Below are 23510 nucleotides of genomic sequence, written 5' to 3' on the forward strand. Positions count from 1 at the left end.
GGTTCTTTCATCGTAGGGGAGGCTTTAAGGTTCTTATACTGGAAGCATAACCTCCTAATCTCAGAAGGYCTGATGTGGACTTAATATATTTTGGTGATAAAATATGCATGAAAAAAGGAAAGATGGCAGAATCAAATCTAAAGCAGTAGTCAGTGGAGCATCGTTGCTAGGGAGGAAAGTATTTTTTTGCCTGTTGTTCACCCATATAGCATTTGATCCTTAATGTACAGCTGCCACATTAGGTCTGTGTGTGTGCAGCTGATGCCTGACGCACTAAACACAGTGCATATGAGGTTATGCAGCTGTTTGCACCTGCAAGATGCCACTCTGCCAAAAGGCATGGACCATTTTCTGCTCATTCCTTCTGCTCTGTGTTTATAAATAGCCTCATGGTGGTAGGAAAGGGTGAGTTTTTATTGGATATTATCCTATTGGATCCATCAGCTTCATGGTGCAGCCTCACTGCAACTCATGTGGTGGAAGAGGGAAGTCAGGAATTAGCAGTTAGGGTGCTGAAAGCCACACTATGAACAGCCTGGCCCCTGTGCTGTTCAGAATCATAGAATGGTTTGGGYTGGAAGGGGACATTGAAGATCTTCCAGTTCCACSCCATGCCATGGGCAAGGGCACCTTCCACTAGAGCAGGTTCCTCCAAGCCCTGACCAATGTGRCCTTCAACACCTCCAGGGATGAGGCAGCCACAGCTTCTCTGGGCAGCCTGTGTCAGGGCCTCACCATGCTTGCAGGCAAGAATTCCTTCCTAATATTTAATCTAAACCTACTCTTTTTCAGTTTGAACCCRCTCCCTCTTGTCCTGTCACTACATGCTCTTGTATTCTTGGGGTGATTTCTCTTGCAGGTCTTGCTGTCTTCCACATGGTGTCTGGCCCGTGTTGCACCCCCTGTGACAATGCTCAGAGACTAGYCTGAGGAGAAGTGTTGCAAGGGTGTCTAAACAAGCACTGCTCTGAGAAGGGGTGGGAGGAGGTGGAGCTGCACCTGGGACTTTTAATGGCAGAATAAATGGGAAGGTGGAGGGCAGTGCTCTACAGTCAGTCCAGCGTGCCTGCTGTGCCTCTGTTCTCCTCCCCTATGATCTATGAGAGCATATTGCTAGCACCAAATCTTGAAAAAATACATATAAGCAGATTTTCGTTTTCTCTTGCGTTCTTTAAACTTTAGTTACCCATCGGCGGCTTTCAAGATGACAAGAATTTTGACAGCTTGCAAAGTGGCGAAGACTTTGAAAGGCAGATTGAAGTTTTGCAATGTGTCTGYTGATCACTGGAGTTTCTCAAGGACAGGTACCAGACTGTTGAGCGTCAAGGTAACAGTGACTGAACTACTGTGCTTTAATAGATGTGTTTGGCATGCAGAGATAACATGCTGCAGATAACAGGACTTGCCTAGAGATGTGAATCAGAGCAGATTTGTCTGAACCCTAAGCAAGGGGTTTGCTTGGCTAAATGGTTTTATTAGCTAAGCAAACACACTTTTTGTCTAGTCGGGGATGGAAATTATAGGGTAAATTACACCAAAAGGTAGAATTTCAGAGTTTTAGTTCATTTTTAGATGGTATTTTCTTTAGAAAGAGCCTACATTTCTATAGGACTGTAAGCTAACAGAAGAGATCTTTCACTCCATATAAGCATGAATTGGCTGGATATTTTAAATTATGTATTACTTGAGGCATGCCATTAATCCTATTGGATCCATACAGAATCCATTTTCAATGTATTAGAAACCACAATGGCTCTGAGATTAATTGGAGAGGTARATGACTCTTGTGAATGCATCAGTGTATCAGCTCTTGATTTACTGAGGCTGCACCACTTAGAAGACTTCCCAAGCTTTCTAGTGTTCTTTGCTGTGGGAGCTGGAGTACATGGGTGAAATGGGAGTGTGAGTTCTGTTGCACTGAAGTGCTGTGTGAGTTCAGTTAGGATGCACTTTGCATTGAAAAGGCACTTTTGCAATTGTGTTGAGTTGAATGAGCAGAGCAATAGAACTAGTAACTGAAGGAGAGGTGTTTCAGAGGGTGGTAGAGAAGAGCAATGAGAGCTTTGAGCTTCAGGTGCTGCCTTACCTGGCAGGGTCGTCTAGAGGGCTAATCAGTATCATTTCTGTACACTGAGGACTCAGATTTCTCTTACCTGTCCCACAGYCACTGATTTTTCAGGACTTCTCTGAGCTCCTGGCAACAGACCCATTATTTGATAGGACAARGGCGGGGAATAGATTMAAACTGAAAAGGAGTAGGTTTATRTTAGRTACTAACAAACAATTCTTTACTGTGAAGGTGGTGAAGCACTGGAAAGAGTTTGCCTAGAGAAGCTGTGGCTTTCCCATCCCTGGAGGTGTTGAAGGCCAGGTTGGACAGGGCTYTGAGCAGCCTTCCAGTGGAAAGTGTCTCTGMCCAAGGCAGGGGATTGGAATGCAGTGATCTTTAAGGTCCCTTCCAAYCCAAACTGTTCTATGCTTCTATGACAYTTWTRAAACAAAAACTGGCCACAGAGGAATACTGGATAAGGCAAGAAGTATTCCTGTTTATATGCCTTGGTTCAGCATGTGAGTTCCCAGATTATCTTTATCTCACCTGCATTTAGAAACAGAGCTCTCGTGGTGAACTGGTGAACTAAAGTCCTTGCTGCTTGACCTCTCTTCCCCTACTGCACAGTGCACAGCATGAACTGGTTGGTACCTTGGTCAGTGTCCTAAAACACAGCTCAGTAATCTTCCTTCCAGCAGATTAATCCTGCCGGACTTTGAGAGTCAAGACTTGAGAGTCAAGACTTTGGCTTGGGAGGAAGTTACTTCTCTTTGTAATGAAAATAGTAACATTTTGGTTACCAGTGGTTACCAGTTTTCACAGCTGCACCATTTGAAGAGGAACTAGGGCTCTGGCATGAGGAGCAAATTCCTTGGTTGTTCTTCAGACATGAAGAACTACGTTGGTTTGATACCTACTGCGCAATAAAATTATGTCAGAGCCCTCAGCTGGGGCAGTGCTGTCTTCTCACATATTCCAGGGCAGGTGCTGGCTTCTTTTGTTTBATTTTGAAATCTCATCAGTGGGTTAAACATTTTCTCTTGGTGTGATAAGGCAAATTGCAGCAGTTTTGAACAATCTCTTCTTTATGGGTTTGTGCTTCAGATTGAAAAAGGATGGAAGAAAACGGAGAAAATATTATTGATGGTATTTCTGGGTGAGTGGAACCTGTGAATGCACTAAGAGGTGCTGTTGRCAAATGTCAGGATGTCTAGGGGACAGAAGGGCAAGATTCATGTTTGGCTGCCTGGTTGGGATGGCCTGTAGCATCAGGCTGCTCATGCTGTGCCTTGTGGAACAGGAGTCCATGCAGGTACACTCAGCTTCACAAGGGTTTTAGAAACTGTCAAGCCAACAATGCAGGGCTTAAGAGTTCTGCTGGGCCTCCTTGCTTGTCTCTGTTGTTTGTGATACCTCTCTTGCTTTTTGGAGCTGGTTCAGTTATTTCTGCCATGCTCTATAGAGCACAGCAGCTGGACACTGTTATGTACAGGRAAGTAATTCAAACACACTTCAGTCTGTGGTTATCAGTCTGCTGCAGGAAAAKGCATCTTCCACTGGTAAATCCTTGTAGCACATGATTAGGATTGCTGATCCAGYTTGATGTCAAGACACTCTCTTTCTTTACACATCCAGAGTTAAATTCAGGTAGTCACAGCTGGTAGGCTGGGTCGGATGCATTTTTATACTGATGGGTTAGCATTTGAATTTTGGGTTTAGCATCTTCAATGGCAGATTGAWCATGTTACATACATATTTTGTCAGCCATTCAAGGATTGCACAGTACCAGACCTAAAAGGTCACATTTTATAATGCTGAGGCATCCAGTTAAGAAGTTTCACGCTCATGAAAAGTTGATTCCCTACTCTGATGGTCTTACAGTACCAGTTATTCCAGTGTCTATTTATCTGTGCTGTAAAGCTAAAGGGTGATTGCTTAAAGTAAACACCACCACTGCTGAGGACAAGAAGAATAAATACCTGTTAAGAGAGCATTGCCAGGTGAAACCCTTGGAAGCTATTTTAATCTTAGTCCCAGAAACTGCAAAAGCAGCCAAGGTTGTTCAGAACGGATTGAGCTCTTTTTCTGTTTCAAAGTGTATGACAGGATCTATTGCAGAGCAGCCAAGACCTGCTGTGCATCTGAAGATCTGGGTCTAGTGGAAGATTTGTACTTGCACTGTGACTACCTGACTTAGCACAAGATGCTGTGTTCACCAAACAGCCCCAGACAGTTATTATGTGACACCTTCTGCCTTGACACTCACAGTAGGGAAAGGTGTTTCGTTTTGAAACTTAATGACTTGAGTTCAATGCCTGCAGGATTTTGTGATGTCAGAATGAATGGAGAGTAAGAAGTCTGTGGCTCTTCAGAACTCAGCTCAGATTTTAAAGCCAGCTCTACAGGGTTCTTGGGATTCTGTTTGATTCAGAATATTGAATACAAAAACTTAAACCTTTCCTGGTCCTGGAATTTTGCTTGCTGGCAGTGACAGACTTATACACGACTTTTCTGTGGGACATGCAGAAACAAAAATGAAAGAGGCTTTCTAATATATATGTGCAAGCAGTAAAGCAGGATGTCTGAAGAAAAAATTTAAGGAGGAGTCATCCTAAAAAGCCAACCTATTGCATAGCTTTGCATCAGAGCATGGAAGTTARGTGTAGTTGTGAGGCAAGTGACCAAGCAGTGATGCATGACTGGCCATGGTGTTCCAATCAGCATTAGAGGTATTTATGAGAAATTTGGGGAAAGAGTGAAATACAAAGTAATTAAAGTCATGGCCCCAAGCATGCCAGAGTTCAAGAAATATTTGCACAACAYTCTCAGGCACATGGTGGGATTYTTGGGGCTGTCCTGTGGAGAGACWGGAGTTGGATGGACTTGTGGATGATCCTTGTGGATCCTTTCCAACTCAGGACAWTCTATGATACATGATGCAATGTGTGGACTAATGGCAGTATTAGGTAAAAATYCAATTCTTCCATTATTGCTAGCTTAAATGAGCATCTTGTTGCCCTTATTGCTTTTTCTCACTGGGAGATTTTAGGAAACATAAAAAAAAATACAGTGAAAACCTCTAACATATGTAAGTTAAGTATTAGCATGAGGGAGAGGTGGTAGTTATAGCAGAATGCCTAATAATAATAATTCCAAGTCTTTATCTTGTCCAGTTAAACCCAACCTATGTGGGGAAACACGATTGTGGGGGCTCACAGGTCCATATTTCCCTAATACATCACATCCTTCAGTTCTAAAGAAAAGAYGGGCATCCCTAAGTGAGAGAGGGGCACAGAGAGCAGACTAGAGACCCCTGAGGCTCTCTGTAGGGCTATTTAGCATCAGCAGTTTCAGGCTAATCAAGCTTCTTTAAAATTCAAGAATGGGCAGAGAGATTGCAGCTTGAATTTCTTGTCATTTAATGCACTTCTGAGGCCAATGTAGTTAAATAGGGATGTAAAAGTAGTACGAGTATTAAACAGGTGGCTTTTAACAGTACAGTCAGTATAGCTGGCTCCGTAAGGAAAGGATTGGGAGAGCCATAAAAACCACCAGGAATGAGCTACAAATGTAGTCAGGAATGACAGGGAGGTGAAGAAAAAATTTTTGAGAGCTCACTTTAGAAACTATTTCCGATTACTGTGAAAGTATTCTTCAAATGTATTTAGGACAGCTGGAAAGAAACTGGGAAAGTGACTGCAARGGAAGCAGAGACATGGATTAAAGGTTAAATATGAGTCACAAACTACTCCAATCCTCTTTTTGGAGGTGAAGGAGACATAAAAGGAGGCCTGTTCCCAGGCCATAGAGATTGGGGGAACTTAGTGAACTGCTACTGTTGGGAAGAGAGTCCTTCAGCAGCTCAGGGTTCAGCTTCACCTTGCCAAGACAGACTGGAAGAGAAGAACTGGACTTACTTGRCTGTGAGGGAAGAAGAGGGAAATGTACCCCTTCAATTTCCAGTAAAGGAGTTTATAGAAGACATACTTYGAAAAGCAAATTATACTGTAGATAATTTGAGATTTTGATGACCTTTATTATCCACTTTTTCGATGGGAAGGGCTGCCAAGCAGGGAACTAACTGGAAATAGTTTCATCTGATTTCATACTTCTCTACGAGGTTGACTTTTTTTTCTTTTAACTGTTTCAATGTTTTCTTTACTTGATGTGTGAATTGCTTAGTGAAGTGGGACCTGAACTAGTTGCTTTGACAAAATGCACAAAATCTACATCAACAGCAGGTCCTTTTCTGTTAGCCATCTCCATCCTCAAAGTTCTTAAAGAGTACTGCAGCCTCTCTAGAGCATAGGGCCCTCTGCTAAAGGTAAAGCTGCCGAAATGAAGGAAGAAGGAATCAGATTGCAAATGGCATATCTCACATTAGGGGTGTGTGGCAGAAACATTTTAGTTGAGATTACACCAGAGATTTATTTGAGGTTATGTGGGGATGCTTCTGAGAAGGGTGAAGACAAAAAGGACTTCACAGAAGGGGATATTTTTTCTTTCTTGTTCTTTTTTTGAAAGAGAATATCTCTCCCAACTGATCTCTGATTGAGCCAACGGGCCTTCTCTATAGCCTGCCTTCTCTATAGCCTTTAAATTACTTTTCACCTTAAAAACAAAACTGAAAAAACAAGGTAGGCTGGCAGCTTAGGGATATGATAATWCCTCCACTGGAAATGTAAACAAAAATAATTGCTTTGAGAATGTTCAATGAACCAATCACTTAATTAAGAATAATAAATCAAGAAGGGAGAGAAACATTTGAACATCTATCCCCTGCTATAGCTGAACTTGCAGGCAGATTATGATTGCTCAGGGACATTCTTCTGCATTAGTTGAAACACTGTGTAGGGTCTCTAATAGTATAATAGAGGCCTCTGTTCAACAGTAATTATGTCTGTGCTGTCTAGTGTAGAAGGGAGGTGGGCTGTGGTGGGAGGAAGGCTGTGCAGATTCCTATCAAGTACTTTAGTGAGGGTGAGACTCTAAAGCTCACAGTGATTGTTCTGGGGTTTGGCCTTCAGCACTCTGATGAGTCTTAAATTTTCTGCTCATTCCACCATTGTGGACTTTGTTTCTTGAAGGATTCTGCCAGGTTTCTGCAGTGAAAGGTGCAGGGAGACTGGGGAGCCCAAAAACCTGCCATTTTAATTTGGTTTAAACTTAGGGGATTTAGCCACAAAAATGCTGTCTGTAACTGGGAGGGAGGAGATTTTGATCTTGCTGACTAAATAGTCCAATGGTGTGGGAAGGTTCAGAAAATTATGGCTAAACCTTTGGAGAATCACTAGATGTTTCACATTAATGAGGAAAAAATGGCAAGGCTAAAAGCATCCCAGATGTACAGAATTCAATTACTTGGCAGTATAGTTTGCTTTTTAGTGTGTTTTGCAGTACGTTGTAATTGATCTGTGTGGTATTTGTAACTGTAGAGGGGATCTAGATGAATGTTTGTCATGATGGTTACAAAATGTTCAATACTGAGAACGAAATTTCTCCTTGCTGTGATTTTTTATCTGATCTACCGCTAATGGAAAGTAACTCTCCTGGCTCCTTTATGCAGAAAATTGATCTTGATTTTTCTTTCAAAAATCCCAGTAAGAGGAATAGTTCTATAAAAGAAGCCAGTATGAAGCTAAATCATGGTGAGAGCTGCTCCCTGTGAACACGCTTCATAYATTTCCTGTAGCACAGACCACTGGGATTTTTGCACTACTGGTCACTCTGCCTGTACCCAGGAGAAGCTGTGCTTGCCTTCCAGAAGTGAAGGTTTTTCAGGGTCCTGAAAACTCAYTGTCCAAATTCTTTTAAACCCAGAATCCATTGGCAAATCTATTTACAGCTTTGCTTACTCTTTGTCTTCCCCTGCATGTCACCAGTGATCCTGCTGACTGAGGGACTCCCAACTCATTCTGTCATTTCTGCTGCACCATATAGTCATTATTTATTTATTAGAATGTGGTGYTCTCCAGTGGTTTCCCATCCAGTGCTGTGACAGGGTAAGAAAGGTTTCATTTCCAAGTGGGGCCAAAAAGGGTGATACATTTAGTCTTATTATGTGGAAAGGCCTATTGTGGCAATGAATCTCTTAAGGACTTCTGTAAAACTCACTCTGTCCCATTTGCACTGGCTRTAAAACAGTGGTGAAGCCTAAAAGGAATCCCACAGTTAGTGTGAGACTCAGTTCTGCTAAATACTCTCTGGAAGAGCTATATTTTCCTGTAGGCTGCTTGTTTCATAGCTGCTTCTTCTAGGAAAATGTATATGTATCCCTGAGGTAACTGAGACCATGAAGGTCCATCTGATCCATGAGTTTCTCTGGTTTTGTGTCCTACAGCAGAATAGACTGGTATTTTGATTTTTGCTGTCAGACACCAGTCCAGCTAAACACACACATTTTTAGAGCCCGTGCTGTATATTTGCAGCAGAAGTTRGGCACCTGTCAAAGGTAAGAGCTGGGTGACAGCCAGCAGAGTCAGCAGCAGGTCTTGAGCAAACATTCAGGAGGCAAGTGATCCTTTCCCTATAGGGTTATGATGTTGTTAAATTGCAAGATCTAATATGTGGAAGAAATGAACTAAGGGATAGGGAARGGTGATCCCACAGTAATAGCAGCACATGCTCTGCTTGTAGTGAGGTTTGCCAACTCATTAGAATAAAAATGTTTCCTAAGTGTCAGAAAGAAAAACGGCATCAGACTAGTAAAAGAGATGGTATCTCGGCAGCAGGGAATGGGAGAAGGGCAGCAGTGCTTACACTGTGAAGCATGAAAGGCAGGTATCCCAGGTATCACCAGCATAAACATCAAGCCTTTTCCTCCTGTGTTTGAGTCTCTCCATGTGGCTTTCTCTAGGCACAGACAGCGAACTTGGTGCTGGAAGATGGGACAAAGATGAAGGGCTATTCTTTCGGCTATCCAACCTCCACCGCAGGGGAAGTCGTGTTCAACACRGGGCTCTCTGGGTAAGGCAAAGGCAAATGACATGTAAGCATCAATACTTCTTGGAAGCTTTTTGATGTGTGGAAGCTGCATTTTCCAAGCTGGTAGGGTCCTGATCCAAGCAGGTAATTTTCTATATAAGGCTACATTGTAGTTCAGAGRTGGAAAATTAATGAAGAGATCTCAGGCAGGCCTCTTGTCAAAGTATTTCTGGTGATAAGCACCTTTGAAGACTGATCTAACTAATGATGATAATGGGATACACAGGGTTCTTGATCACTTCCTACTGAGTTACTGAGTCAGAGCAGAGGAGCAATCTGTTTTCCCTCCATTGCCCAGATCAACTTTAGAGGTTTGAAGCATCTGCAGCCTTCTTGGTAATGGAACTTGGCTTCTGAGTACAAAATTTTTAAACCCCACGTTTGTCACCTTCATGACCCATCCCTTATGTMATTTTTTGGGTCATGCCACRGGTAAGGAGGCTTTTACACTCTGTRYCCTTTCCAGCTAAATGATRGGATCARATTCATGCCTAACCTRGCACRATTCTCTGTCCRATTGAGTGGTAAAARCCTATGGCTGWATTAGGATGGCAGCCAAATGCTGCCAGTGCTTTTGTTGGACAGCCTGGGCAGAGGGACTCTGGACAGAGGAATGAGGCTTTTGGTAAAGACAGGGACATGTCCTTTGGAAGCTAAGTTGTTCTGAAGTTGTTGACGCTTTAGCTTCTTCTCCTGTCACTCATAGCTGTCTTTGCTCATCTGTATTGTGTTCCCCAAATTCTGCTCTCTTTTGGAGAACTCAGTACTCACAGGATGAGTTTTTGAATTTATCATTGGTTAGACTGTTAAATTTCTGCCAAGGGGAATCAGTTTGCAGAGTTTTGCATTAGGAGACAATTATTTAAATATTTTGACAGCACTAATTACTGGCTGTGTTAATATACCTGTCAACAAACCACTGTTTAATACTGAACAGAATGATGGAGGGCACCAGAGTTCTCTTTTCATTGATAGATTATGGGCAATAAATCTTGGCACATCACAAAAGTCAAGGAGGACACGAGGAATTAATTTCCTCTCCACATGTTACTGTGGCAGTAGAAGTTGTGTTTGCTCATTGTCTAATCATTTGGAGAGGATGCTGTGACAGAGAGATCTCTTCTGTGCTGGGGAGCATATGGGCATTGAGAGAACGTTCAGAATAGAAGGTGGTATCTTCAGAGCTCCCTCTGCAGAAGATGACCTTGATTGATTCAGTGAAATGGAAGACCAGAGTTTGCATGAAATGGAAGACAAGAATTGCAGAGTATAAAAGTGGCAGATTTCTTACCATTCCAGGGGTTGCTATCCATTGAAAGGAGTCCTGTAGCTGTGCCTGCTGCTCCTGATCACAAAGATCAAGAGCTGTGTATCCAGAGGAAACCAGGTGTCTCCCTTCTCCCTGCCTGCATGAAGGAGGTGCCCAGGCTGCTGGGGYAYGCAGCAGTGTGTCASTACAGTGAGCAARAGGTTAGTGTAGGGGGTACTGATARGCCTCAGAYCTGCTYTCTGTGRAGTGGAKGTTTCTAGTGCTGAGTGGGGTCAGCATGGGCTCTGTSCTGGGGTGACTAACAGGCTGCTCTGCACCATTTCTCCCCATCTGGACTCCCACCTTCTCATTCAGGTCAGAGAAATGGGAGACAAAACACTTTATGTGCAAACAGTTCTCAGGCTTGAAGTAGCTGAAGATGGCTGAAATGTTGTCATATTACTCTGAAATAAAAGGCAGAGAGCACTCTTTTGTGGGTGAAATGTTGAATTTTTGATAGAAAAGYATGAGGATGRACTTTGCAGAAACATTTGCTGAAAAAATAAACCTACTGTTGCAGCCATCTGTATAGGAATAGAAAAAAGGAGATTTCCAGTTAAGAAAGAAGAATTACAACCCATAAAACATCCCATGTTTGAAAAGACTCCAGAAAGGCATTCACTTCCAGTAAGTCTGTATGTGTTTCCCAAGATATTCTGGTGAGAGAACAGGTTGACAGGAATTTACTGAAATCAGGCAGACCTTTGGGCAGGCACAGCAAGGATCAGACATGTTTGGAGCTCGTGTTTCCATCTGCTTCTCTGTGCTCCACATGGCATTTTTCCTGCTTAAAGGGTATTGTTTGTGCTGAGYTCTGCCTGTACCCTCCACCCAGACCTCTGTCCTTGTTTGCTGATTACAAATGACATGTAAAGGTTAATTACATTAGCTTTATCAGTAACAAGGAGTCTTTTTGAAGCATAACCAATTAGCTCATAAGGAGAGAGCAACACCAAGTGAGTGCTTGCCATACACCTGGTACTTACTACAGTTCTGGGATCATGTTGCACTTTGTGTRGTTGGTTACCTGCAGCAGCAAATATAGATTTGAGCAGCAGAAGAGGCTTACCTGAAAATATTTCCTGGCCATTGTTCATTTGACGTGTCATTTCTCAGAGCTGGCTGGTGTGCTGTGTTTTCTGTATCTGCTAGCARCCATTCCCACTTTCGTGAAGAGTATCCCAATGTTTGACAATTAATCTTCTGGCAATAAGTCTGGTATTCCATAAAAATGTCTCTTGCGACTGGCTGATATCTGGTAGATGGCTGGAGTTGCCAATTAAATATTATTTAAACAATACTGAAAATAATAAATTATATTTTGTATAGGGCAGATTMATCCTGAAGTGTCTTTATGCATTTAGCTCAATATTTGCACGAATATCTTCATCTGTTGCTAAATTGCATTTACTTTTAGGTTGAAAACCAGCAGCTTTTTTAACGGATTGCTGTAACAGTATGCTGCAGTACAAGGGAGAAGTGAAGGACTTCACTTTGAAGCTGAAGTATAGGAGTATTAGATCAAATATACCCCCTGTTTGTGGTTGAAAGTGTGACTGAATCTACTAGGTCCAGAGCCAATACTTTATGGAGTCCTAGGTTTGGCCTTCTGTTGCAGAAGAATGTTCCAACATGCTTTTAGATCTGTCCTTGCTGACCAGAAATTCTTCAGCGCCTTTTGACTAGAAGTGGAATGCTGAATGCCAAAACATGGTCTTCAACTAGCCTTCTTCAGGGATACACAAAACAGCTTCCAAGAACTTAGGAGTCTTGTTGGGTGAAATGAATGGTGCTTTTTGGGTAGGAACATAGAGATTTCCTAGAAGAGAGACCAGGCCTCTGCTGGGAGAAACTGCAAAAGTGGGACCATGACAGGGCTTGTTGACAGAGCAGATAGGAGAGAAGGACTCARAGTAGTAAAGAGGAATCCCAAAGACTTGTATATGTGCTCCACCACAAAAAGAGCMGTTACAGCCCTGAACATCTCAAGACCTGCAAGCTCAAGTGTGAGGAAGGGATGAAACCTGGGCAAACAACTGTGTTGTGGGCTGGCTTTTCAGTTGGAGCCTTCTGTTGCCACTGAGAAGAGGAAGCTCTGGCAGTGCGTGGAGGGAAGGGCACAGCAGGGCTGAGATCTCCCTGCCYTCTCCCTYCTTGCTTCTTAYGTTAAATCACAAGGACTCTGAGTTYGTTGATAGCTTCTGTACTTTTCTTAAATGAAACATGAGAAGCCAGAGTCTTTCCTTGTTCTCCATGTCAAATKTTTAATCACAGGTGGCAAAGTCAAGGTTTAGTCACAGATGTTTGCTTTTTTTCTGAGAATATCTTCACATGAATACCATTTCTGTCTTTTTGTCATATAGGAATTCAGACCTGTCTTCTTTTCACTGGATCTTTTCCTTTTGACTCCAGACCAATGTACTTTTCTTCTACTGTTTCTTTATCTAGATACACTGAAGCCTTGACAGATCCCAGCTACAAAGGACARATTCTTACCCTAGCTAACCCCATAGTTGGGAATGGTGGAGTGCCTGACACGGCTGCTTTGGATGAAATGGGCCTCAGGAGATTTCTGGAGTCTGATGGGATCAAGGTAATTGTGGGAGTGTGTGCATAGAGTTCACTGGCTCCCACACAGAAGAAATCAGAGATACTCAACCTTTCTTTTTCTTCCTCTGGATATTGTCATTTGGAGGAATGATGGCAAAAGATACTCCATTTTATTTCTGTACCAAGCCATGTGCCTTCTGAAAGTATTTCTTYTGAGGTGAAATGACTTTTTTATACATAAACTCCATTGAAAAATKGAGCTGACTTGTGAAATGAGATGTTACTTAAAAGTGAAAAGTTTTCTTATATAAAACATTTTGTCTTGTCTTAAGTTTCCATTTTCTTTCTTTAAACAAGAGGTGTTCTCTCAGCTCAGTGCAATTTGCAGCTTTGGTTACCAAGCCACATTCTTCTATGGATTTCCTAAGTCAAAATGCCCAGGTATAGTCATGAGATAGCCTGAAGTCTGTCTACAATATGGTTTATGGTGAATGAAGAGTGAAAATTGAAGGTACAGGGTATGTACAAAGTGATCCTACAGTGCAAAATGACATTTCTTTTCTCTACAGGTTTCAGGTTTGCTGGTGCTGGATTATAGCAATGAGTACAGCCACTGGCAGGCTACTAGGAGCCTGGGAGAGTGGYTGCAAGAAGAACAGGTAAGCAATCTAGAGATAACTRCACARRRMYTRWYSKRRWKGRAARGKKRRSCYTTTWWTTTKTGCTTTTTAGTGCAGAAACAGGATTWGAACTACTCAGCAGTTTATGAATGGAAATAAGGAGTAGAAGTGAAGAACTGCAGTGAGACAGCCTTAGTAAGATTGCTGCTGAGATCCTGAGCTCCTCACAAAAAGTCRGGCTGGATGGGACTCTGAGCAATCTAGTCTAGTGAAAGGTGTCCCTGTCCATGGCARGGGGTTGGAAAGAGATGAGCTTTAAGGTGTCTGCCAACCCAAACCATTCTATGRTTCTTTGACATGTTCTTTTCATCAAAGTTATTTGGCTGCTGTCTTCTTTCCATTTTAGCTGCTTTTTCTCTAACTGATCCTTGGGTTTTCTTCAGGTGCCTGCACTGTATGGGATCGATACGAGAATGCTGTCCAAATTAATTCGTGACAAGGTATGATATTTTTCCCTTGATCCAGTTGCATTAACTTTGCTAATTCTGGGCCCTTTCCAGGTTCAGGAAACACAGAGTTCATGGTGCTGCAGGGCTGCCTTGACTTCAGATGCTGCTCGGATCCATATACTCTTCCAAAGGCTTCTGTACTGCAGGGTGATGCTCTGATCCCAAGGAGCCCCCTCTCCCTGGCTCTGTGCTGAGTTTCCTGTCCTAAATAAGTGAGCCAGCACAAGGTGATGCAAATGAAAGGCCTCAGGTRGTGTCAGGAACAACAGGTAGTAGTATCAAGTACATGTTAACTCCGTAAATGTCAAACAGAGCAACAAGTCTGTCAAGTATTGTGGATATTACTTCACAGACAGTGCCATTGAATCTTTGATCAGTGGAAATTCTCCTGCTCCTCTGAGACAAAGGAATGCCTACATCATCTAAGCTGTATTCCTGATTTTCTTTGGTTGATGCCTGCTGTTATTTTCCATAGTCATTACTTTTCTCTGTTTTTCAAGAGCTGACAATTGAAGGACGTGAGTACGATTATGTTACTGAATGAAGGTTAATGTGAAGGTACACTTCACACTGACTGAAACAGAGATCAAAGCCAGTCTGAATGGAAATGTGCCTTGGAGGCTCTTTTCCAATGGGTTATTTGACGCTGCTCTTTTCTTTAGGTGGTCAATTTGCAGTCTGCAGCCCAACCCCATGTCCCCTTTCATTCCACAGAGCAAAACAGGAATGAATGGGCTTGAAGAGAGAAATATTTGTAGAAAGGAATTCTTATAGGAAGATTTGGCATTGTCCTGCTATTATTTATAGCATACAAGTGCAATTTAATACAATAGAAAATAGCGATATGTTTTCTGCTTTCTTAAGCTATAGAAGATCACTGTTCCTTTAATGCAAATTAAATACTTTCAGGGTTTGTCCAGTAACTTAGCAGTATATGCTAGTAAGTAACATTGTACCATGACTTTGAGTGGTATTGTGTATGGCTTTTAACATAGTGCATAATGTCACTTTTTCACCCAGTTTTCTCAGGTTGCAAAAAATTTTCTTAGTTTTTCTCTCCATGTCTCTTGAAAAATTGGAGGTGACAACAGGGCTTTCTTGCAATAAATACAGGAATGAACAATGTCTTGTTAAATGGGACCAAAGGTAATTGCAAGGCACCATTTGGCTGAGAACTAGGGCTTTAGAGCTTTGTCATCAGCATTTATGGAACTCACAGCTTGGTGGCACTCAGAATCATGGCTCTCAAGCACCACTCAGCACCCTGGTTCCCAAGAATTGGACTTGTTGAAGATGATGATCCTCTCAGGTCTGCTTCATTTGAAGCAGCAAGGAGCAGCTTTTGGCGCAGGGTGCTGCTCAGGAAGACGTAGGATGTCAGCCACTGCTAGGAGCAAAACTCTCTCCTTAAAACTTGCCCTTATTCCTGTGCATGGCAGTGCAAGATATTGGCCATTACTTGCCCAAGGGAAAGAGCAAGGATACTTCAGTTGTGGGAAATCAGGGAAATATCTCAAAGGAGAATCACTAAACCCAAGGAGCAATCCCAATGTGAATACTAGTGTAATATCCACAGAGCATGCTGAGTTTAACATGTTTGATCATGAAAGTGGGATGTGATAAATTTATCACAAAATATTGACTTCCTGTGTTTTACTTTCTCCTTCCATGCTTGAAAAGTTCTGCAATGCACACCACATCCCCATGTTGAGAAGAGGTTAACCCTAGATTAGATTAATTCTGCTTACTCCAGGAGTGGGGCAAAGCAAAAGCAGGGCGTTTTTTTTCCACTGAGAACTATAATGAGAAGAAGGGTATACTGCTGGCAGAACAAGTGTCCTAGCTTCTGCCTGGTGGTAACAGCAATATAGAGTASGACTTGCTGGAGGTGATTTTTGTTTTTAACTGTTTATTCAGAATACAGCTGTGCTGACCTGCCTCCTACATAGCTCGCCTTGCACCAGTTCTGCTCCCTTTTAGCTATCCACAGGAGGCAGCTGAAAACCTCACAGTGGGTTTCCAAAATCAAAAAAGCTTCAAAYCACTTTGTAGATTACTCCCAGATCCACACACAACAGGTATGTGGAGATCTGAATTCTGATCTTCTTGGAAGACAACTCAATTTTATGTCACAGCACAGCTTGTCAGAAYTCCTATTAACAAATTTTACTGCTGATAATGTCTCTTCCTTGAATGAAGGGATTTAAACAGATTTTTGATACCAAGGAAGGCTCATAGACTTCTGAAAATGCTAAAAATGGTTATAAATTGCCAAGAAACTATCTTTATACACCTGGTCCAGTTGCTGTGCTTGACAATACCTTGTCCTAGTGTTCCCGGCTTCTCTTTTGCTCATGCTTTGTTTTTTTTCTGGTGCATTTCCACAGGGCACAGTACTTGGGAAGATTGAATTTGAAGGTCAACCTGTGGAGTTTGCAGATCCAAATAAGCAAAACTTAATTGCAGATGTTTCAACAAAGGTGAGAAGTTCTTCCATAGTATCAGGTCTATACACTCCAGGAAGTAACTGCTCCCCATTTACCCTGGGGATTAACCAGTTTTTCTRAACAAACTATATGGGGATGCTTTCTAAACCATGTACCTTTCCAGACCGTWGATGGACTGTTCTCTCAATATCCCTGGTGCTCCTTAGGTACAGTGTTGGAGATAAAATATGGATTGAGCTGAGCTGATTATGTGTGTGAACCACGCAGTGATCAGTTACAAAGACAGAGAGGTATTGTGGATACAGTTAGACCTGGTATGTGGTGGACATTTTCAAAYGTAAAAAGATTTAATAAAAAGAACAGTTGTTTTCCTTGTAAAAAAATTCAGGAGACATGACAATAATATTTGATAATCTGTGTTCAGGCATAATTTTGTTGGGGTAATTCCAGGAGAGATTTCTAGATATCAAAACCAGACCAAATTAGGAATCCCATGGATCTAGTATTACTGGATTTAGCTGCTATGCCCTTAGAGCTGAACATACCAGCAGTGAAGTTTTTACTCTGATAGCTGGGCATGGCAACCATGTTCAACTACCAGCTGAGAAGAATGTTAGAAATCACAGGATGCAGGAAACCAGGCCCATACTAAAAATAGTAACGATTCATGTACCAGCGCAAGGGCTAACCTCTTAAATTGTGGCCCCTTTAGGGATTTAATTGGAGGATAAACAGTTCCCTGAATTCTTAATCCCATTGACTGAAGTGACAACTGATTGTATGAGACCCTTTAGCAAATTCCATGCTTGCTACAGTGTTTGCTGCTCCTTCAAGATCAGTGAGGCTCTGGGTGAACTCTGCAAATRGTTGCTTGTGTACTCTTCTGCACACAAGCTGGAGTGTTAATGGCATGGGTGAAAAGCAGTCCTGAATATTCTGGCTGGCAAGCAAGTGGGAGTTTGAAGCACTTTCCATCCAGGCTTGAATTTACAGTAGTAACTGGTATGCCGGAAATACAAAAGCTACCTTGCAAATCTCACCTTGGCAGATCTCCCCAATTCATGCCAATGCCTCCACGGTATTTTGAGTCAAGGCCTTGTCGCTACACAGAAGAATGGCAATGGCTTACTGAGTTTGTGATCTCAGGATTGCATGGTGCAAGTGTGTGCAGAATCTCAGAAAYAGGGAAGTTTGCTGATGCTAAACTCTGCAATTACTTATGAAGAATTACTGTAAAGGTGCTCAAAATAGCTTCTTTAAGGGAGATATAATAAAATTAACAGTGTTTTGSTGGTCTTGTTATGATTATAACTTCATTTTATAGTCTTAAAAACAACATCACAAATAAAGTTGTAAATGAGATAAGCTGTTTATAATGTTGGTAATTACTAGACATGATTACTTATTTGTTGCCGAATGGTGATTTTCATGTAAATCAGCATACAGTATGATCAGGAATCTGCTTATCTATTTTACACCACGAGTGATTGATTTTCTTATTATATTCTACCCCCTCCACCACATTCTTTAAGTGCAAGTGATATAATAAAATTCCCTATCCAGGGCAGGGAATGTAGAAAGCTGCCAGTATTCTGCAGTGAATCTTGTTGGTGACTTTTTTGGAGCATGTGATTGTCAGGGTTGCAGAGCAGATGAGAAGTATTTAACCCCTCCAGGCTAAAAGGTCACATCTCTCCACACAAGAAGCTCCACATACTGTTTTTGGTGTCAGTGCTAGTACAGCAGTTCTTACTCTCCCTGACCACTGGTTTGCAGTCTTCCCACATAATCCTTTCAGACTTAAACACAGGTGAGGGAAATCCTCTGGTTTCAGAAGGAATATATKTGAACAGTTCTCTGATTCAGCTGCCATTCTAGTTTCTGTCTAGATGCACTCTTGCCCATACGCATGGGACAAGTCAGCCTTGCTCCCCTGGCATCAGCAAGATGACTGCACTTCATCTGAAAATCTCTAACTGSTTATCTGGCCTTTGTCTCTTGGGTGGCAATAATCTGTGAGAACTGGCTTTTTGGTTCACTGCTAATGAGGTGACACACTGGAAAAAAAAGCTTGTCATTAGCTATGGAAACAAGTGATTGCTTACGAATTGCATTGCTGCTGTAATCAACAGTATATAAAAGAGCATTATAACTTCTGCTTTCACRGAAAGATGAAGGAAGCACTAATGTCTGCAGTGTTCTTGGAGATTTCCACATAAATTGATTAAGTACCAGTTGCTGCATGTTGGTGAAAAGTTACTCTACTGACCACATCTTCCCTGTTTTGGAGATAGGGTGTGATTTGTTATTTACAGCATGGTCTGTCTTTTTATAGGAAATCAAGGTTTATGGCAGAGGGAATCCGATTAAAGTTGTAGCTGTTGACTGTGGGTTGAAGCACAACGTTATCCGTCTGCTAGTGAAGGTAGGTCAATATTTGATATYCCTTGGCAGTTCTTTTGCTTTGGCAAAGGCCTCGCCTGTACTCATGAGGCTTCCTTCCACCTGGACACCATTCTCAAGTTAGCAGCCTTTCTAAAGTGAGGTTCAATTTTTAGGATGATKTTTATGGACTGGGAGGTGTTTTTTGCACTTGGTATACTGTATTGAGGGGATAAGTAAGGGGACCTGTACAGCAGCCTGTTAGCCATGGGAAGGAYCCCAGAAAATGAGTTTTCAAAAGATGAGGTTCAACTTCTCTAAAGGACAACAAAGGAAGGTCAACCCARCCATGTTAGTAATAAATAAGTGTGTGTGAGAGAATGCAATGAGGATGGTGTACGGCTCAAACAAACCCAGAGTATTTGTGGAATGTTAATCCATGAAGATATTAAAAACAAGGTGGCCCCAGGCCTGTGGCAGCAACCTGCCTTAAAGTGGAAATTACCCCTGCTTTCAGCAGGATTGGACCTGATGACCTCATGGTCATGAGGTCGTGAGTTACTCTTTGATTCCAGAATTCTCTGAAAATCTTTTCCTGTTTTTAGCAGAGTGATGTAGCAGTTCTTGCTTCTTTAGCCACACAGGAAGAGGGAATGTAGTGTCCTCATATTCTCTAGATTTCCCTGATTCCATTTTTTAATTAATGTGGATGTTTGTCTCAGTTTTGATGTTCAGAACTACRTCTGGCATGTTATAGAACAGGGCTGTGAAGCCTAATTTAGCAGTTAGGATRAATGCACTGTGTAAAAGTGAACATATGTTCCATGTGTACATTCACACTGTCCTTTGGTAAGTTTTGACCTCATTAGTGAATTTCAGAGTAACTTGTCAAACAGTGCTCAAAGATGCTGAGTCCACCAGTTTTGTGAACGTGATATGGTCAGATAGTGGAGAGAAGCCTCATCCTGGTCAAAGGAGATAACTGATGACTGAGATACAAAGTCAAGCTCTGGGACATGAAAGCATAGGGAGAACCTCCTGATAATTCATTTGTTTCTCTCTTCCTTTCATTTATTCTTCCCTTACTTGTTTTTTGGKTTTTTTTTTCTTCTTYAGMGAGGTGCAGAAGTGCATTTGGTTCCATGGGACCATGATTTCACGTGCATGGATTATGACGGACTCATAATTTCTGGAGGTCCAGGGGATCCCATGAAGGCCCAGGAAGTGATTCAGAATGTCAGAAAGGTACAGTTCAATGACTATAGGGTGACTATACTTATTAATTTACCTTTTTTCAAATGCTTGAAGTAACAGTTGTACTAATGTGTTATGGGCTAAATGTTCAGACATTTCAGCTGCCTGGAATATTCCTCATGTTGGTCCAGTGGGATTTGCCTCCAGACCAATAGTTACAACAAGGCTATATAGACCTTGGAGAACAATACTTGGCAAACAAAAYGACCACAATAATCTTACCAGTGCCTTAAAATACCCTTTACTCTTTCAGGTCCTCTCTGGCCCTAGGAAGGAACAGTCTGATTTCAGATCTCTCACTTGGAATGATACCACACACTAAATGGTTGTAATACAATGTTGTTTATCCCCTCTGTGTAGTCTGATCCCTAGCTGTGGTCTGAGGCTTCCCTCTGAACCAGAGGAAAGGAGGAAACTTTCCTCCRTAGGCTGTTCCCCTCCTGGCATTCAGTTTTGTCCTAGGTCTGTGAGGGAACTAGCATGGTTTATGCTGGAATTGCTGGATGGAGATATTCCAACATCCCTTGAAAATCTTTTCATTTTAGGTCCTGGAGAGCAATCGCCCAGAGCCCTTGTTTGGAATTAGCATGGGGCATCTAATAACTGGAATAGCAGCTGGAGCTACTTCTTACAAGATGCAGATGGCCAACAGGTGCATCATCTCTCCTGCTTCCTAGGGTCCAGACAGATGAGCTCAGCACTGGAAAGAGCTATGGATCTCTCTGCTGCCATGCTGCTGGCATCTCAGTAACAGTGCYCCTTCCTTTAATTGTCCTTGCCTTTAATTTAAACTACCATGTCGTGCTCTACTTTTTTGAACGYGTTTTGACAGTGTTTGATGTAATTGATCGCTATCAGGATGAAGAATCCTAGTTTCTCCTAGGATTTATTATTTTTGGATTGGCTGCCAGTATTGAACTGCTACTATTGAACTGTTATCTATAGCCCCATAGTTATCAGATTCTCCTAACTGTGGCACTTGAACACATCTGGCACTTCTCTGATMATTTTTTTCTTCCAGAGGCCAGAACCAGCCTGTCCTGAATGCAGTGAATGGACAGGCTGTCATCACTGCTCAGAACCACGGCTACGCCATTGACAGCTCCACTCTCCCACCTGGCTGGAAGCCTCTGTTTGTAAATGCCAGTGACCAAACAAATGAGGTGAGTTTGTGCTTTATTCCAGATACCTGCACAGAGAAGTGTCAGGTGAGGAAAGACCTGTGGCTTTATTTCACCTCCTGAAAGCTTGGTCTCACATTATCAAGGCTAAATTTGTTGATTTGATGATCTACTTTRCTTGGAGCCTTGCCTTACAGTCAGGGTAAGGTGGGTACACCACTCTACCAGTCCCRCTGCACTGGATTCCAACAGTGACTTTATGATTTGCCTTGAAAAGCTGCTGTATTAATTTCCATGATTTCCCTATTGTCGATGGCGCTCACTCAGCTACCATTGTCTCCGGACTTGTGCCACAACAGTGGAAGCCTTGTCACCATTTTGTTTTGATGGTTCTGTGTTTATCCTTACAGAAGGATATCTAAACATGGAAGGGTATCTAAACATAGACAGTTGTTATCAAATATTGATACAAAAAAAATTACAGCTGTTTTTTTCAATTTTTGAAATGAGTTTATTTTCATTGTGTTGACAAACTAAACCCTTTCATTTCCAGGCCATTCATGTTTGTGTTAGATGAAATTTAGAGACAAAGGTGCTAACGTTGGGCATGAGTCTTCTGGATCTAGTAGAATGATGCTCTTTCACATGATCTAAAAAAACATTTCTGTGAGATCCAAAGCAGCAACAGTGTCCTAAGCCTTCATAGATAGAAAGGGTTGGGACCACGTTGGTTTAGCATGGGATGCACCAGCAGCATCAGGGCTGGAGAGTCTGTCGTGTGCATRTTGCATTCCTCAATTTGAAAAACAGGAAACATTTCTTGTGGCTGACCTGACCCATCACAGCTGGACAGGGCCTGCACAGGTTTCCAAATACTGACAAGCCACAGAATGAATATTTTTAAAGGTATTTTTATATAAGTAGAAGGAACATGAGCATTCAGGGAGAATGTGACAGACTGATGGAATTCTTTACTTTTGAGGAACTTCTCTATCACCATCTGGTGTTAGGGACCATGAGCAATGGCACTTACAGGGCAGTGTCCCAGGGAATCATGCTTCTTGCTGCTATCAGATTATATTCAGATGAGAAATAATTTCTTCGTGGTTCCAACTGAAACTAGAAACAGTCTCTAAACTCAGTTTAGGTCCTTCATCGCGTTGTTTGTCCACACAGTAGTCAGTCCCTTTTACCATCTCAGGGCAGAGATAAAAGCCCTGTGTCTTCATTTACAGTGAATTATAGAAATCAGTAGTGTGACCAAAATCCATTTTTCTTATGACAGAACCAATCAGCTTGGGATGGTTATACCATTCATTCCGTAACAGCCTTATGTCAGGTGATCTTTTCTTACCAGGTATGTTTTTCTTCTCTTCCCAGTCCCAGGATTGTCTCTGCAGGGAGCCCAGTGTACCTTCTCTGTTAGATGCTTAAAGCTTAGCAGTGTTTGGTGTTGGAGTGAAAGTGCTTTGTCCACCATGCCCCCTGACAGCTGAGGGTTGTGCAGGCCCTGGAGCGCTGACAGCAGAGCATGGGAATGAAATGGGTGTCAATTTGACAGCTCTGAAAAACACATCAGTCCTTGGGTCTTCAGCACTTACAGGGAAAAGGTGTGGCTTTTTGTTCACTTGGTTGCTTGTCAGGAGGTTTCTAATAGAATCTATAATTCCTGCAGGGAATCATGCATGAGACCAGATCGATTTTCACAGCACAATTCTACCCAGATGGMAATCCAGGACCAAGGGACACAGAGGTAATGTATGAGGGCTGATCTTGGCTTACTTTCACATGGCCTTGTGAATACATCTATCAGCTGGTGTATCAGTTGGTGATGGTCCTAATTCTTGGGTCTGGAAATGTCAGAATCCTAGCAGAGGGCCCAGTCATGCATAGGGCTTGTGTCTGATTACAATCAGGAGCAAGAGRTGCATTGACTTCTCAGTACTTTGGATCAGTGGTTCCATTCACATGATATGTATGTATTGAGTCCTGGTGGCATTATCACCGTGTTAGAAGTTACTAAAGTGCTTAARCCTTTGCAGGATTGGGCTCAAATCTCTTGCAAAAGAGATTACAAAAGGAATAGGATTTTATCTTAACAGTAAAAAATACTAGCCAGATGCTTTGTAATAAAATCATTACTTTTCTAATACACTTTAGTTCCACTTTCAAATTTTATAATTACTGTAGAGTTATGTAAATGGATTCATACTTCCTCACTCTGGTTCTCCTAAGTGAAATGAAATTTTAATCCCCCATCTGTGACTTCATACAAATTCTGTAA

General features: G+C 42.0%; 1 protein-coding gene across 1 annotated transcript in view; it reads left to right on the plus strand.

The window, feature by feature from the left end:
• The first annotated feature begins 1204 nt into the window (after positions 1-1204).
• Positions 1205-23510, plus strand: part of CPS1 (carbamoyl-phosphate synthase 1) — a 75875-nt gene continuing 53569 nt past the window's right edge. Inside the window, exons 1-11 of the mRNA XM_057389812.1 lie at positions 1205-1327; positions 8907-9016; positions 12792-12936; positions 13463-13552; positions 13957-14013; positions 16410-16502; positions 18805-18894; positions 19968-20096; positions 20651-20757; positions 21127-21268; positions 22902-22979. Coding sequence (XP_057245795.1) covers positions 1205-1327; positions 8907-9016; positions 12792-12936; positions 13463-13552; positions 13957-14013; positions 16410-16502; positions 18805-18894; positions 19968-20096; positions 20651-20757; positions 21127-21268; positions 22902-22979 — 1164 coding nt within the window. The remainder of the gene's footprint in view (positions 1328-8906; positions 9017-12791; positions 12937-13462; positions 13553-13956; positions 14014-16409; positions 16503-18804; positions 18895-19967; positions 20097-20650; positions 20758-21126; positions 21269-22901; positions 22980-23510) is intronic.

This window comes from Malurus melanocephalus, unplaced genomic scaffold, assembly GCF_030028575.1.
Source record: "Malurus melanocephalus ecotype Western Australia unplaced genomic scaffold, MMel_1.1 scaffold_20, whole genome shotgun sequence".
NCBI classification, from domain to species: domain Eukaryota; kingdom Metazoa; phylum Chordata; class Aves; order Passeriformes; family Maluridae; genus Malurus; species Malurus melanocephalus.